Consider the following 13,886-nt stretch of genomic DNA (forward strand, 5'->3'; position numbering starts at 1 on the left):
TTACATCTGCCTCTGCCTGGGGGATTCACAGGAGAATATACTTGCAGGGATTTGAAGGAAGAATGTGAGTTTGCCAGCTAGACAAGCTGGGGAAAGCATTCTGGACAGAAGGAACAGTGTATGCAAAGGAGTGAAAGAAAAAGAGATCTTGCCATGTCAGAGAACATGATTGGTCAATCTTTCTAGAGCAAGCTAACATGGCTTTAAATGAATATACGAATTGTTTTATAAAAAGTGCTGTTCAGCTACATTATATTTGAAGAATAACTGTTTGACAACTAGTGGAACAATTAGGAGTTTTTTTATATGATTTGCTTTAAATAAAATTCTAGATTAGTTGAGGCTAAGAATTGTCTTCTCTAAAATGTTAATTTGATTATTATAAATAATGTTACTTGAAGAAAAACATTTTGGTGTGTGAGTTTATATGTGAGTATGTTTGTATTTGTGTATGAACAAAAATATAGTCTGTTCATAGAGGTGTCAGATAATTTGTTGCTCAGATAGATTGTTTCTAGTGAGTTTTATGTCAGTGATTGAGCACATGGGCTTTGTAGTCAGGCGTACTTGAGATTCCTAGTCCATTAATTGCTAACCTCTCTTAAGTGTGTTTTCTCATAGAAATTGTTGTGAGAATTAAATGGGAAAGTGCTTATAAGGCACTTAGTATGGTGCTTGATATGTGTAGGCCTTCAGTAAATAATAGCTCTAAAGTACTTCTTTAGCACTAAAAGCTCTACCACAGTGCTGGTTCAAGTTAATTGAATTATCTGGCTAACAAGAACATCGTTTTAGTTCTCTAAAGTGTATCAGGGCACTTTCCCTGCATTATGACCTAGAGCATAGAGAAAATGGTTAGGTTTTCATCAGTGATTTAAGATCCATAGTCCCTTATGGCAGTAATTTAAAAAGTTCTCATAGAGAACTGTTATCTGGAAAATTGGGCTGGAATCTGACTCCAGAGCTTGCACTGGCAGTCTCTTAGGGGAGTTTTGGGTATGCATGTCTTTTGGCACTTTGTGCATGTGTATTTTGCTTCTCTTTTAAAACAAAAAAATCATGACAGATTCCTAATGTCAGCTTATTTCTTGTAGTTTACCTCCTTTTTCGTAAAAGGAGAACATTGGGGGAAAATGGTTGCATTTTTTCCCCTGTAATTCAAACATCTATAAGGGGGTCTTACAAAATATAATTGAACATTCTTTTTATTTGTTTGTTTTTAATTTTGTATTTTAAAAAGTAACAATTTTATAAAAAATGGTTTTCTTACACTCACCTGGGTAAAATTCTTATTACATTTGAAGAAACTGAGACTCTGAGAAAATTTGACTTGCTCTCTTTTCAAATAATTGGTTAATGAAAGGGAGGGTGAAGACTTAAACCATCTTCCTAAGCAGAAGTTCTCCACAAATACAGCCCAGCACTGGGAAAAGAATTTCCACATCACCCATAAAGATGATTAAGTTGAAAAATAAAATCTGCCAGAACCAGAAGAAGTTAGAAACCATTTTGCCTGGAAAAGAAAAAACTGAGGAAGAAAAGAATAATAATGGTTCTAGTGGGTGGTCCTGATGACTTACTAAAGACAAGGGCCAAGGAGCAGTGGTAACTCTTGGGTGGCAGTAACCCAGTAAATGGTCCTTGGAGGCTTAAGATCCTGGCAGCGCAGAGGCTTACGGATGTCCTACCCCTGTTTGGATAACCTCTGAGGCCTCTAGCCCTGACATGCTAAACTTGTAACAGTGGTGCTCATGAACATTTAATATGTGTATCTGATTAAGATTACTCACAGTGGGAAGCAGAACTCCAAGTGGTTTTGGTTTTCCCCAGTGTCTTTTTAACCTGAAATCAGTTCTAAAACTCCTTGAGTGATTACTTTTCATTGTTTATCTTTTATACCTTTTGAATTTTGTATCATGTGCATCTGTTACCTATTAAGAAGAGAAAATTTGTTGCTAGTGTTAACACAGAATGATGAAAACAGAAGATTCTAGAACTTGCTATCTGTTTTCTCTGACGTATAGGCAGTTTTTAAAAATGTGAAATCCTGTCTTCGTTTGAAATTTATACAGAACCTTAATGTATAAAATAGCTTAAAGGGGCACTGCTCTGGGTGAAACAGGGGTAGGGATTATTCTGGTCCCCCTCTAGAGTCCCTGGAGTGTGTTCAGAGAACCCAGTAACTGGCAGAATGTAACTTGAGAACCTTTGAGGTAGTAGATGAGGATGAGGCTTCTAAAAGATTGCCCTGGTTTTGAGTCCTAGCTCTACTTGTTGCCATGTGACATTGGGAAAGTTGCGTATCCTCTTGACCCTCATCTGTAAAATGGAGCTAACACCCTACCTCCCAGGGTGCTGCCTAACTCAGTATCTGACATTTAAAATGGAACTCATTGGAAACTAGTTCCTTCATCCTCTCTTTCTATACACCTTGGCTCACAACGTATCTGGAGTGGCAATAAAGGCAGGCATATCCTAACTGTAGACTCTGAAAGTCAAAGATATGTTGCCAAGCTATTTTATATCCTGGTGTTTGTTTCTTTCTTTGTTTTTTAACAATATTAAAGGATCTTGAACTTTTCTGGCTTCTCTTGGGGTTGGGTAGTGACAAGGAGGGGGTACAAAGAGGGAACTTCCCACGTTTGGTGATATTATATTTCTTGATCTGGAGGCTAGTTACATGGGTGTGTTCACTTCGTGAAAATTCATCACTCATATATATGATTTGTACACTCTTCTGTACTTTAATAAAAAGTAGACTTTAAAAAAAATAATAATCACAGACATTTCTTCTGTAAAGTGCCTGCCTGCCTGCCCATTGATATCTGTTGCCACATAGAAGTGGCCCAGTGCCTTTTTACCTGAGAATCTTACCATTATTTAAAACTGTTGACCTGTTATCCATGGCAGTCCTTCAGGTTACACGTCTCTATAACTGTAATTCCAGTACCTTACTTTGGGATTTTGTGAAGGAAGGTTGAGACTAATAAGGTACAGACTGAGTGCTTTGGTCATAAATAAGTTGGAAAGATACCTCTGTCATCTGTTTTATAGCAGCTTATACACACTCTTGGTGTGTCTAGGGACTGCCTTCAGCTTCATTGGCCTCTTAACCTGAAACTGTGATATAGTACTGTTGGCTCTTAATTCAGCTGCAAGGTGACAGGGTGCTGAAAGAGATTTTCTCTCTGTCATTACCTAGAAAATGCTTTCATTTGGTTAGGTTATAAAAGCATTAGCAAATAAATTGTTATCTTTAATGTCAGAGAATGGGTAAATAATTATTGCTTATTCTGCTATAGGCAGTTTTAAAAGTAAAGTTCAGCAAATCACATGAGAATTTTATGTGGAGACTATTTGGAAATAAAAACAAGCGAAAGACTGTGGTTTTTATATTTGTGTTTTGTATGTTTTTTGAGCCTTCGATTCTGTGTGGTCCAAGAAAAAAAATCACAGCCTCTATTTATTTTAAATTCCCACAGACTTCAGTTTTCATATCACTTAACTCTACCAACACTTATTTTTATGTAAGGACAAATGAACGTAAATGTCTGTCTCTTCTGGACCTTCCTGAGGTGTGTTTTAGGTATAGGCAGTAGATGAAAGTGAACCGAGAATATGAACTCAGATTAAGAATGAGAATCGAAAAAAAAAAAAAGAATGAGAGGGCTTCCCTGGTGGCACAGTGGTTAAGAATCTGCCTGCCAATGCAGGGGACATGGGTTCGAGCCCTGGTCCGGGAAGATCCCACATGCCGCGGAGCAGCTAAGCCCGTGCGCTACAACTCCTGAGCCCGCATGCCTGAGCCCACATACTGAAGCCTGTGCACCTAGAGCCCTTGCTCTGCAACAAGAGAAGCCACCACAATGAGAAGCCCGTGCACCGCAACAAAGAGTAGCCCCTGCTTGCCACAACTAGAGAAAGACAGTGTGGAGCAATGAAGACCCAACTCAGCCAAAAATAAATAAATAAATAAATAAATAAATTTATAAAAAAGAAAATCCTATTAGAATATAAAATTTTAAAACAAAACAAAAAAGAATGAGAATCGGAAGAGGATTAACAAGGGAGGACAAGGATTCTAGGTCCGCTGCTCCCATACTAAGAGAAAAACAGGGTCTTGGTTTGGTCTCTATCATAAGAGATGTAGGTTTTATTAAAATTTATTTTGTTTTAACTTTATTTTAGCCTGTAAAAGTTACTCTTATATGCAGGATGCAGATTTTTTTAACATTTGAAAAGTTCATACAGATAAACTGGGAAGTTATGAGCAGCTTTGTTGTGATAGCAACAGCATGAATGCTTACTATGTGCCAGGCAGTATATGCTGCAGTATTTGTTTTACACTTGATTCTTAAATGCTCTTATAAGATGTACCTCAATTTTGAGGAACTGAGGCTGAAAGAGGATAAGAAGTTTGTATAAGCTCACATTGCTAACTTGGTAGAGCCACCCTAGTCCAAGCCTGGAAATGTCAGTTATTTCCACTATCTCTTTTATTTTAAAATGCCACCTTATATTTAAAGTTTTCCTGAAGTTGTATACTTTGTAAGAACTGTATTTTTTGATGTGCCTGTTAGACCAGCTCTTGCAGTCTACTTATCTGACAGGTGTCTATGATTGTCTGCTGACCTTGTTTTTACGTTTTTAAGGAGTTTGGAAAAATTGCATTCCTTTCTCTCATATTAGGACTTAAAATTTCTGCTTTGTGTCTCTTCCAGCCTTAGCAGTCAGGCGAAATAGCAGTGACTTAGGAGGCTGACATTAATGCTAATTGGAAGTTAAAGGTTCATCTTTTTAGAGTTGTGAGTTTGTGTTCTCACTGCCACCACCTAACTCTGAAACCTTGGAGGAATCATTTAACATTCTTGGTCTCAGGCCTATCATCTGTAACGTGAGAGTTGAACTAGATCTCTATAAAGTACTGTGCTGCTCTAAAATTCTGTCATGCCATGTTCTGACTTTTAGCCAAGTGTCAAACATAAAGTGATTTGCACATTATCTGGATATAGTATACACTCAATAAATTGGATCTATTTTTAGTTATTAGGGCATTTTCTCATGAAGAGTGTTCTTCAGTTTGATGATCTTGATAATAAAAGAATGGAAATCAACCAGGTTTTATTCATTTTCATTTGGGTATCCCTGCTCTTGGCTACTTCTGCACAGCCCAGACCAGTAGGGAAAGCTCGAGTATCTGGTGAATATTCTTTGTCTCTTCATTTTGAACATGTCCTATGACTGCCATCTAGAAACTGGATTTGCCATGTTTCTGGGTGATGGTATACTGAAGAAAGAAAATAGGAGCGACTGGTAGTGAGGGGTCTGTAGTAAAATTTCTACATTTTAATACTTATAAATATTAAAAACAGATTTGTATTCTGAACAGGCTCATGGGTGTCTGCTTTATATTAAAACCCTATTCTGAAATAACTGTTAATAAAAAGTTAAAATCAAGGGCCTATGTGGATTGACTGGGGAGAAAGAAACTAGAAATTATGGACTTTATGTTTTTAGAATAATTGAGTTCAGAGAGGTTCTTTGCCATCATCTAGTCTAGTTTGTTACTCATAGAATTCATTCTAAAACATCCAACCATTAGAAAACTGCTACAGTAGAAAGCACTGCTTCCCAAGGCAGCACATCCAGTTGTTGAATTCCAGTCCTGTGGAAGCTATTTCATTAACCTAAATGTTTCTGTACTTGTCTCCTTCATAAGACAGCCCATACGTCTTCCTCTCTAGCATTAAATTCCCTCCCAGTCTCCCAGCTCTCTCATTCTTCCCTCTTCTGCTCTCATTCATACTCTTTCAGAGTTCCTCATATTTTTTTTTATCTTTGATTCTCCTTCATAGTGTCTTCATTTACATCTTCCTCATTCCTTCTTTACAATGTAAATAGAAACGAAAAACACAAGTAAATAGCAAAACAACTTTGCATGCTTTTACCAAAAATATATTTTAAACAAATAAACCCATGGCAACCTCTGCACAGCCCTGACCAGTAGGGAGAACTCCAGCTGCTGACTGTTTTTTTGTCACTCATTTGGAGTCATCCCATTATTAAAATAATTTGAAAATTACTCTTATCCCAGGACAAAAGCTGAAATATTCTTTTCACAAAGTATTACTGGTAGGTTAGTAGTAATTTATAAATGTATAATTAGGATTGATTTTTCTCAGTGTTTCTTCATTGCTCAGCCCCTTTCTAACCTTCATTGACTGAAACCAGATGCTTATATCACCATCTCTAATTTTGCAGAATTGATCAGTCCTTACATTACATTTAACATTGATTCTGTATGGAACATAAATTGTTTTCCTAATGCATATGCATTCCATAGCTCTTTCAATCTGTACCCATGCAGCATAACATTAACCTGACTAGTTAAATGAAAGGAATGTGCTAAAATTTAGTCAGCATGCAGTCTGCTAATAAATAGTTAAGATTTGCTAGAGAAATGTATCACAGTTTATAAGAAAGACCACGGAAGTTAGTGTTGGGTTTTATATGATTTGTTTGAAAGTGAATAAAGCTGTGTCATTTCTGTCTAAACAACATTAACCCTCTTGAGAAATGATGATATAACTGGAGCTTCTGACTAAACATGATTTTACAGTACAGGTGTGACTTGTTAAGCTGTTTCTTTGAAGGTCAAGGATGCTCTTTCTCTAATTGTTTTAGATCTTAACCATTGAAATCAGAACATTTCTATTTTTGGTTAAATTTGTTTCCAAAAACTGACAGATAATGGACAATCAGTTGGTGATAATAATACATAATTCCATTTAGCTAAAGATTGCACAGGTAATTGCAGTTAGTCCCAGTTGCTGGCATATAACAGAGGTGGCTAAAACAAGATCCACATGAAAGATGATGGTGGCTTGGACTAGGGTAAGAGTGGTAGAGTTAGTCAGAAGTGGTCAGATTCAGGACATATTTAAATGTAGAGATGTCAGAATTTGCTCTTGGGTGTGAGAGATGTTAAGGGGTTTTTGCCCTTAACAATAACTGGTGGAATGGAGTAGGCTTTATCTAACATAGGAAAACTGTTGCTGAGGGAACTAGGTTCTGTATACAAACAGATGTTTGTGCTTGACTGACATTTGTAGTCACTAGAGAACACTTAATAGAAGAAAGGTGCATTGGAATTTGTGAAAGAGACTGGAAGTAAATATTATGTGTGGATCAAAGGGGGACACTATGTTATTTTAAAACTTTATATTAGCAGAGAGTGTCACGCACAGTATGTTAGTTCTTAGATGTACTCTATTAAGTAATTTGCCATAGTTTAAACAAATGTTTATTCTATAGTGAAACTTGAAATCCTCAATGTTTATGATTGTCAAGCCTCTTGGTTGTTAAGTATTGTTGTGAAGATACTTCTGAATATATAAGTGCACCAAGGATTCTAATATATTTCCGTTTTTGCTTTTGAGACAATACTTTATCCATAGTAATTCTGAATTTTATTTCTTGAGATAGAGATTCCTAGTTAAAACCCAGTTGGCAGAGATGGTATTCAGTGAGAGATGAAATTCAGTGTTACATTTTTCAGTCATATAATTTATAGGCCATATACTTCTGTGTGACTCAGTTTCTTTATCTGTAAAATGGATAAACAATAGCACCTATGTTATAGGTAGTTGGCAGGGATTAAATTGGTTCGTCCATGGAAATTGCTTAGAGCAGTGCCCAGCATATAGTTGGTGCTCAATAAATGTCAGCTATTTTTTTTAATTTTTATTTATCCATTTATATATATTTTACTGAAGTATAGTTGATTTTTTTTTGCTATTATTGGTGTTAAATTTATTTTTTAAATGTCTTAATATAAAATACAACTTGTTTATTGGAAAAAATAACATTTGGTAACTATCAGTTTCCTAATCTGGTATTGGAATTTCTTTGTTAACTTTTTTTTTTTCTAATTGTCTCACAATAATTTTTTTTTTATTGGAGTATAATTGCTTTACAATGTTGTGTTAGTTTCTGCTGCACAGCAAAGTGAATCAGCCATATGCATACACACATCCCCTCCCTCCTGTACCTCCTTTCCCCCCACCATGCCACCCAACTAAGCCATCACAGAGCACCGAGCTGAGCTCCCTGTGCTATACAACAGGCTCCTGCCAGCTATCTGTTTTACACCTGGTAGTGTATTTATGTCAAACCTAATCTCCTAATTCATCCCACCCTCCCCTTCCCACCCTGTGTCCACATGTCCATTCTCTACATCTGCCTGTCTATTCCTGCCCTGCAAATAGGTTCATCTGTACCATTTTTCTAGATTCCACATATATGCATTAATATATGATATTTGTCTTTCTCTTTCTGTCTTGCTTCACTCTGTATGACAGACCCTAGGTCCATCCACATCTCTACAAATGATCCAATTTCATTTCTTTTTATGGCTGAGTAATATTCCATTGTATATATGTACCACATCTTCTTTATCCATTCATCTGTTGGTGGACATTTAGGTTGTTTCCATGTCCTGGCTATTATAAATAGTGCTGCAATGAACATTGGGGTATATGTGTCTTTTTTTTTTTTTTTGGACTGTGTTGGGTCTTCGTTGCTGCACGCAGGCTTTCTCTAGTTGTGGCGAGCAGGGGCTACTCTTCGTTGCAGTGCGCGGGCTTCTCATTGCGGTGGCTTCTCTTGTTGCAGAGCACAGGCTCTAGGTGCGTGGGCTTCAGTGGTTGTGGCACGCAAGCTCAGTAGTTGTGACCTGCGGGTTCTAGAGCACAGGCTCAGTAGTTGTGGCGCACAGGCTTAGTTGCTACACGGCATGTGGGATCTTCCCAGACCAGGGCTCGAACCTGTGTCCCCTGCATTGGCAGGCGGATTCTTAACCACTGCGCCACCAGGGAAGCCCTATATATGTCTTTTTGAATTATGGTTTTCTCTGGGTATATGCCCAGTATTGGGATTGCTGGATCATATGGTAATTCTATTTTTAGTTTTTTAAGGAACCGACATACTGTTCTCCACAGTGGCTGTATCAATTTACATTCCCACCAACAGTGCAAGAGGGTTCCCTTTTCTACTCACCCTCTCTAGCATTTATTGTTTGTAGATTTTCTGATGATGCCCATTCTGACTGGTGTGAGGTGATACCTCATTGTAGTTTTGATTTGTATTTCTCTAATAATTAGTGCTGGTGAGCATCTTTTCATGTGTCTCTTGGCCATCTGTATGTCTTCTTTGCTGAAATGTCTGTTTAGGTCTTCTGCCCATTTTGTTTTTGGATTGTTTGTTTTTTTGATATTGAGATACATGAGCTATTTATGTATTTTGGAGATTAATCCTTTGTCTGTTGCTTCGTTTGCAAATATTTTCTCCCATTCTGTGGATTGTCTTTTCGTCTTGTTTATGGTTTCCTTTGCTGTGCAAAAGCTTTTAAGTTTAATTAGGTCCCATTCACTTATTTTTGTTTTTATTTTCATTACACTAGGCAGTGGGTCATAAGAGATCTTGCTGTGATTTATGTCAAAGGGAGTTTTTTCCTATGTTTTCCTCTAAGAGTTTTAGTGTCTGGTCTTACATTTAGGACTTTAATCCATTTTGAGTTTATTTTTGTGTATGGTGTTAGGGAGTGTTCTAATTTCCTCAAAATACTAGCAAACAGAATCCAGCAACACATTAAAAAGATCATACAACATGATCAAGTGGGATTTATCCCAGGGATGCAAGGATTCTTCAGTATACGCAAAGCAATCAATGTGATAACACCATATTAACAAATTGAAGAATAAAAACCATATGATCATCTCAATAGATGCAGAAAAAGCTTTTGACAAAATTCAACACCGATTTATGGTAAAAGCTCTTCAGAAAGTGGGCATAGAGAGAACCTACCTCAACATAATAAAGGCCATATATGACAAACCCACAGCAAACATCATTCTCAATGGTGAAAAACTGAAAGCTTTTCCTCTAAAATCAGGAACAAGACAAGGATATCCACTCTTGCCACTATTATTCAACGTAGTATTGGAAGTCCTAGCCACAGCAATCAGAGAAGAAAAAGAAATAAAAGGAATACAAATTGGAAAAGAGGAAATAAAACTGTCACTGTTTGCTGATGACATAATACTATACATAGAAAATCCTAAAGATGCCACCAGAAAACTACTAGAACTAATCAATGAATTTGGTAAGGTTGCAGGATACAAAATTAATGCACAGAAATCTCTGGCATTCCTATACACTAACAACAAAAGATCAGAAAGAGAAATTAAGGAAACAGTCCCATTTACCATCACAACAAAAAGAATAAAATACCTAGGAATAAACCTACCTGAGGAGGCAAAAGACCTATACTCAGAAAACTATAAAACACTGATGAAAGAAATCAAAGATGACATAAACAGATGGAGAAATATACCGTGCTCCTGGATTGGAAGAATCAATATTGTGAAAATGACTATACTACCCAAAGCAATCTACAGATTCAGTGCAATCCCTATCAAATTACCAATGGCATTTTTCACAGAATTGGAACAAAAAATTATACAATTTATATGGAAACACAAAAGAACCCAAATAGCCAAAGCAATCTTGAGAAAGAAAAATGGAGCTGGAGGAATCAGACTCCCTGACTTCAGACTATACTACAAAGCTACAGTAATCAAAACAATATGGTACTGGCACAAAAACAGAAATATAGATCACTGGTACAGGTAAGAAAGCTCAGAGGTAAACCCACACACCTGTGGTCACCTAATCTATGACAAAGGAGGCAAGAATATACAATGGAGACAAGACAGCCTCTTCAGTAAATGGTGCTGGGAAAACTGGACAAGTACATGTAGAAGTATAGTTGATTTACAATGTTGTGTTAATTTCAGGTGTACAGCACAGTGATTCAGTTATATATATATGTGTGTGTGTGTGTGTGTGTGTATATATATATATATATATATATATATATATATATATATATATTCTTTTCCCTTATAGGTTATTACAAAATACTGAGTATAGTTCCCTGTGCTATACAGAAGGTTCTTGTTTGTTATCTATTTTATATGTAGTAGTGTGTAAAATGTCAGCTAGTATTAAAAGGGAAAATGGGAAAGTTTGCTTCTAAGGTGATTGGATCATGTGTTCAAGTTAAACCCTTTATTCCCAAAGCTATAAATGTAGGTTTGTTGCTCTTTTATCCACAGTACGTATTTTGATAATGCTCTTTTGAATATAATGAGATTTTTTATTCTTGGTTTTTAAGGAAACTTTGACAAAATATTTCATACATAATCTAAATTTTTCTTTTTCTTCTTACATGTGGAGATACTGGCTGAAAATTTTTTTAGTTGCAAACTTTTCTTATGTGCTACTGTAACTTTTATTTATTAGCACTTTGATTTTCAAAACACGTTTTAACCCTAAATTATGATTTTGTCATTGCAGGCAAGAAGACAACAAGACCCTAGTCCTGGATCCAGTTTAGGTGGTGGTGATGACCTCAAACTTCGCTAATTAGTGGCACAAAAGATGTGTCCCCCCCATCTTTACATATTCATTTCTAGTCTGCAGAAATAATTGATTAAAAGACCAGAAACTGTGATAACTGGAGGTACTACGGTCTATTTCTCAACCTTAGGCGGTAACAAGACATCACAACTGCCATGGTTTTGCACTATGATATAATAACTGCATTTCTAATTTTGTATGCATGTAGCCAGTAATTATTTGAAATTTTCTTCTATGCAAGCTTACCTTGTTGACATTATTTTAGTGAGTTGAAACTATCCACTTGTAAAGCTCTTTTTTTCCACCATTTTAATTTAAAAGTTCATGTCATTTTAAAACAGGTCAAGAAATTAAAATTTTTATCAGAGGGTTTTTTCCCCTAATCAGTTGCTCTGTTTTTTTTTTTTTTTAATTTTAGATGTGTTGGTTATACAGCTTCATTTTAGATAAATGTTCTTGGTTTTTTTGTTTTGTTTCCCCTGTTTCCTTCTGTGTTTTTATAGTCTATGGCATTTTAAAACTGCTGATGGTTTGCATTATTTACAAGCTAAAAACCTAGTAGCATAGAGCTGTCTGCCACACCTTCTAACACAAAGTTTACAGTTGTTAAAGTTGCAGTATCCTTTTAAATGTTGATAATCAGCTCCTTTTCTTTCCTTTTTAAACATAAAAAATTTTAATTGGTATTAACTCTGGTCTGCCCCAGATCTGTTTTAGATTCTGTTCTGTATTCATGAGTTTCTGTGGAGATATTCTCCATAGATGATAATATTCTACTGAAATGCCTAAAGAAGTCACAGGCTGGCTTCTGTTTTATTCAGGGATTTTTTTTTAAAAGTCAATCAGAAAAGGGATACTGGAGCTTCTTCATGTATGTAACAGCATATTAAACTGGAGACAGTGATGAATCAGCTACAAAGGTAATGTTGTATTAAAATCATGTTTAAGATAGCTGCTTTTATGTGTATTTTATAATGCATGCTTTTGTAAAAACAATGCTGGGTGATGAAAGATTAGTCTTAGAGAGAAAATGTACATCTGTGCAGAGGATACATTTTCTTCCATTAATTATTCTGGAAAAAAATTCACAGGTTATATATATGGTATTTTCCAAAAGGACTATTAATAGAACCTTTTGAGATGAATTAGTATAAGAATATTTTTAAAATAGGGCTCACTATCAAATTGATTGCAACTTTTTTTTTTTTTTAATACAAGACTGGAAAAAAGTGCTAAGTCATTTGGCACCTCCTTACAAATATTTTCCATGGTCACATTCATTAAATGTTACTACATTTCTGAAGTTTTGCCAAAATGTATTTTATCAAAATAGAATGGCATTATTTTAAAGAGTTTGAAAAACTGACATGGTCAATTCAGAAAATGAACTGAAGTCTGAATAAGGTCATTGCATTTAAAACATATATGTATACTTGACTGATGAGGGAGGTGTGACTTTCATTGTATATAGGTCTTATAATTCATAAGTATATCCTGTATCTCAGAATAAAAATATTTGTTATATATTTGAAGTCATGCATGGTAAAAGAGTGTGTTTAAATTGTTATAAACAATAATGCATCATAAAAGACCATGCTGATCTTGTGTAACTAAGTACTATGAATGAATCTGGTTGGTATTTGGTGTTGTGCAGCTCACATGTTTACACACTCAGTGCCCTAATTTCCCCTGAGGGAATCACCTTTTAAGTGGTCCTTACAGTGCTGTTCTAAGGTTACTTTATCACACAGCTCCTTGGTTTTTGACTTCTGCACTTAAATTTTTTCTTTTCTAATAACATGATGATGGCACATTTTTCTCTGTTGTTTCTAGCTAAGGGCTTTCAGTCCACCAGTAACTAAGATCAAATGTTATTAAATGTTCATGTTGCCATCCTTCTGTACATACTGTCATTTAGCATTGTGCTGCTTCCATCTGTCTTAATGCTGGCATTAAGATCATGAGCCCTTTTTCTCCAATAGTGCAGGCTTTGAAAACTGCTTTTTTTTTAAGTTATTGGTACAATTTGATATTTTTCCATAATCTGTATTTAAACAGAATTACATCATTGCATCATCTTTTCTAAACTCATCCTCATTAAAACTTGCCTTAAGCTACCAGATTGCTTTTGCCACCATTAGCCATATTGTGTGTTTGTATGTTTAATTTACTTTCACAATAAACTTCTGTGTAGTGAACTTCTGGGTCTTGGCTCTTTATTAACATAATACAACAATTTCTGTTCTGGTGTTCATTATGACATAAAAATTGATTTTGTTTCTAAGCTGTTCTTGCCTTCTGCTTTTTAACCTTAAAATAAAAACCACCACCAACAGCAGTGGCATCTAGTGGTCATTTCTGTTAATTCCAAAGAAAACCTTTAATGTATATAACACAAAGAACAC

The 13,886-nt window shown here is 35.7% G+C and overlaps 1 protein-coding gene across 2 annotated transcripts in view; it reads left to right on the plus strand.

Annotated features, from left to right (window-relative positions):
* Window positions 1-13,679, plus strand: part of CBFB (core-binding factor subunit beta) — a 62,175-nt gene extending 48,496 nt beyond the window's left edge. For both annotated transcript variants that reach the window (XM_059904310.1, XM_059904309.1), the window contains exon 6: window positions 11,419-13,679. In XM_059904310.1, coding sequence (XP_059760293.1) covers window positions 11,419-11,441 — 23 coding nt within the window. In that variant the 3' untranslated portion in view covers window positions 11,442-13,679. The remainder of the gene's footprint in view (window positions 1-11,418) is intronic.
* Window positions 13,680-13,886: the final 207 nt, after the last annotated feature.

Source organism: Balaenoptera ricei, chromosome 19, assembly GCF_028023285.1.
Source record: "Balaenoptera ricei isolate mBalRic1 chromosome 19, mBalRic1.hap2, whole genome shotgun sequence".
NCBI classification, from domain to species: Eukaryota; Metazoa; Chordata; class Mammalia; order Artiodactyla; family Balaenopteridae; genus Balaenoptera; species Balaenoptera ricei.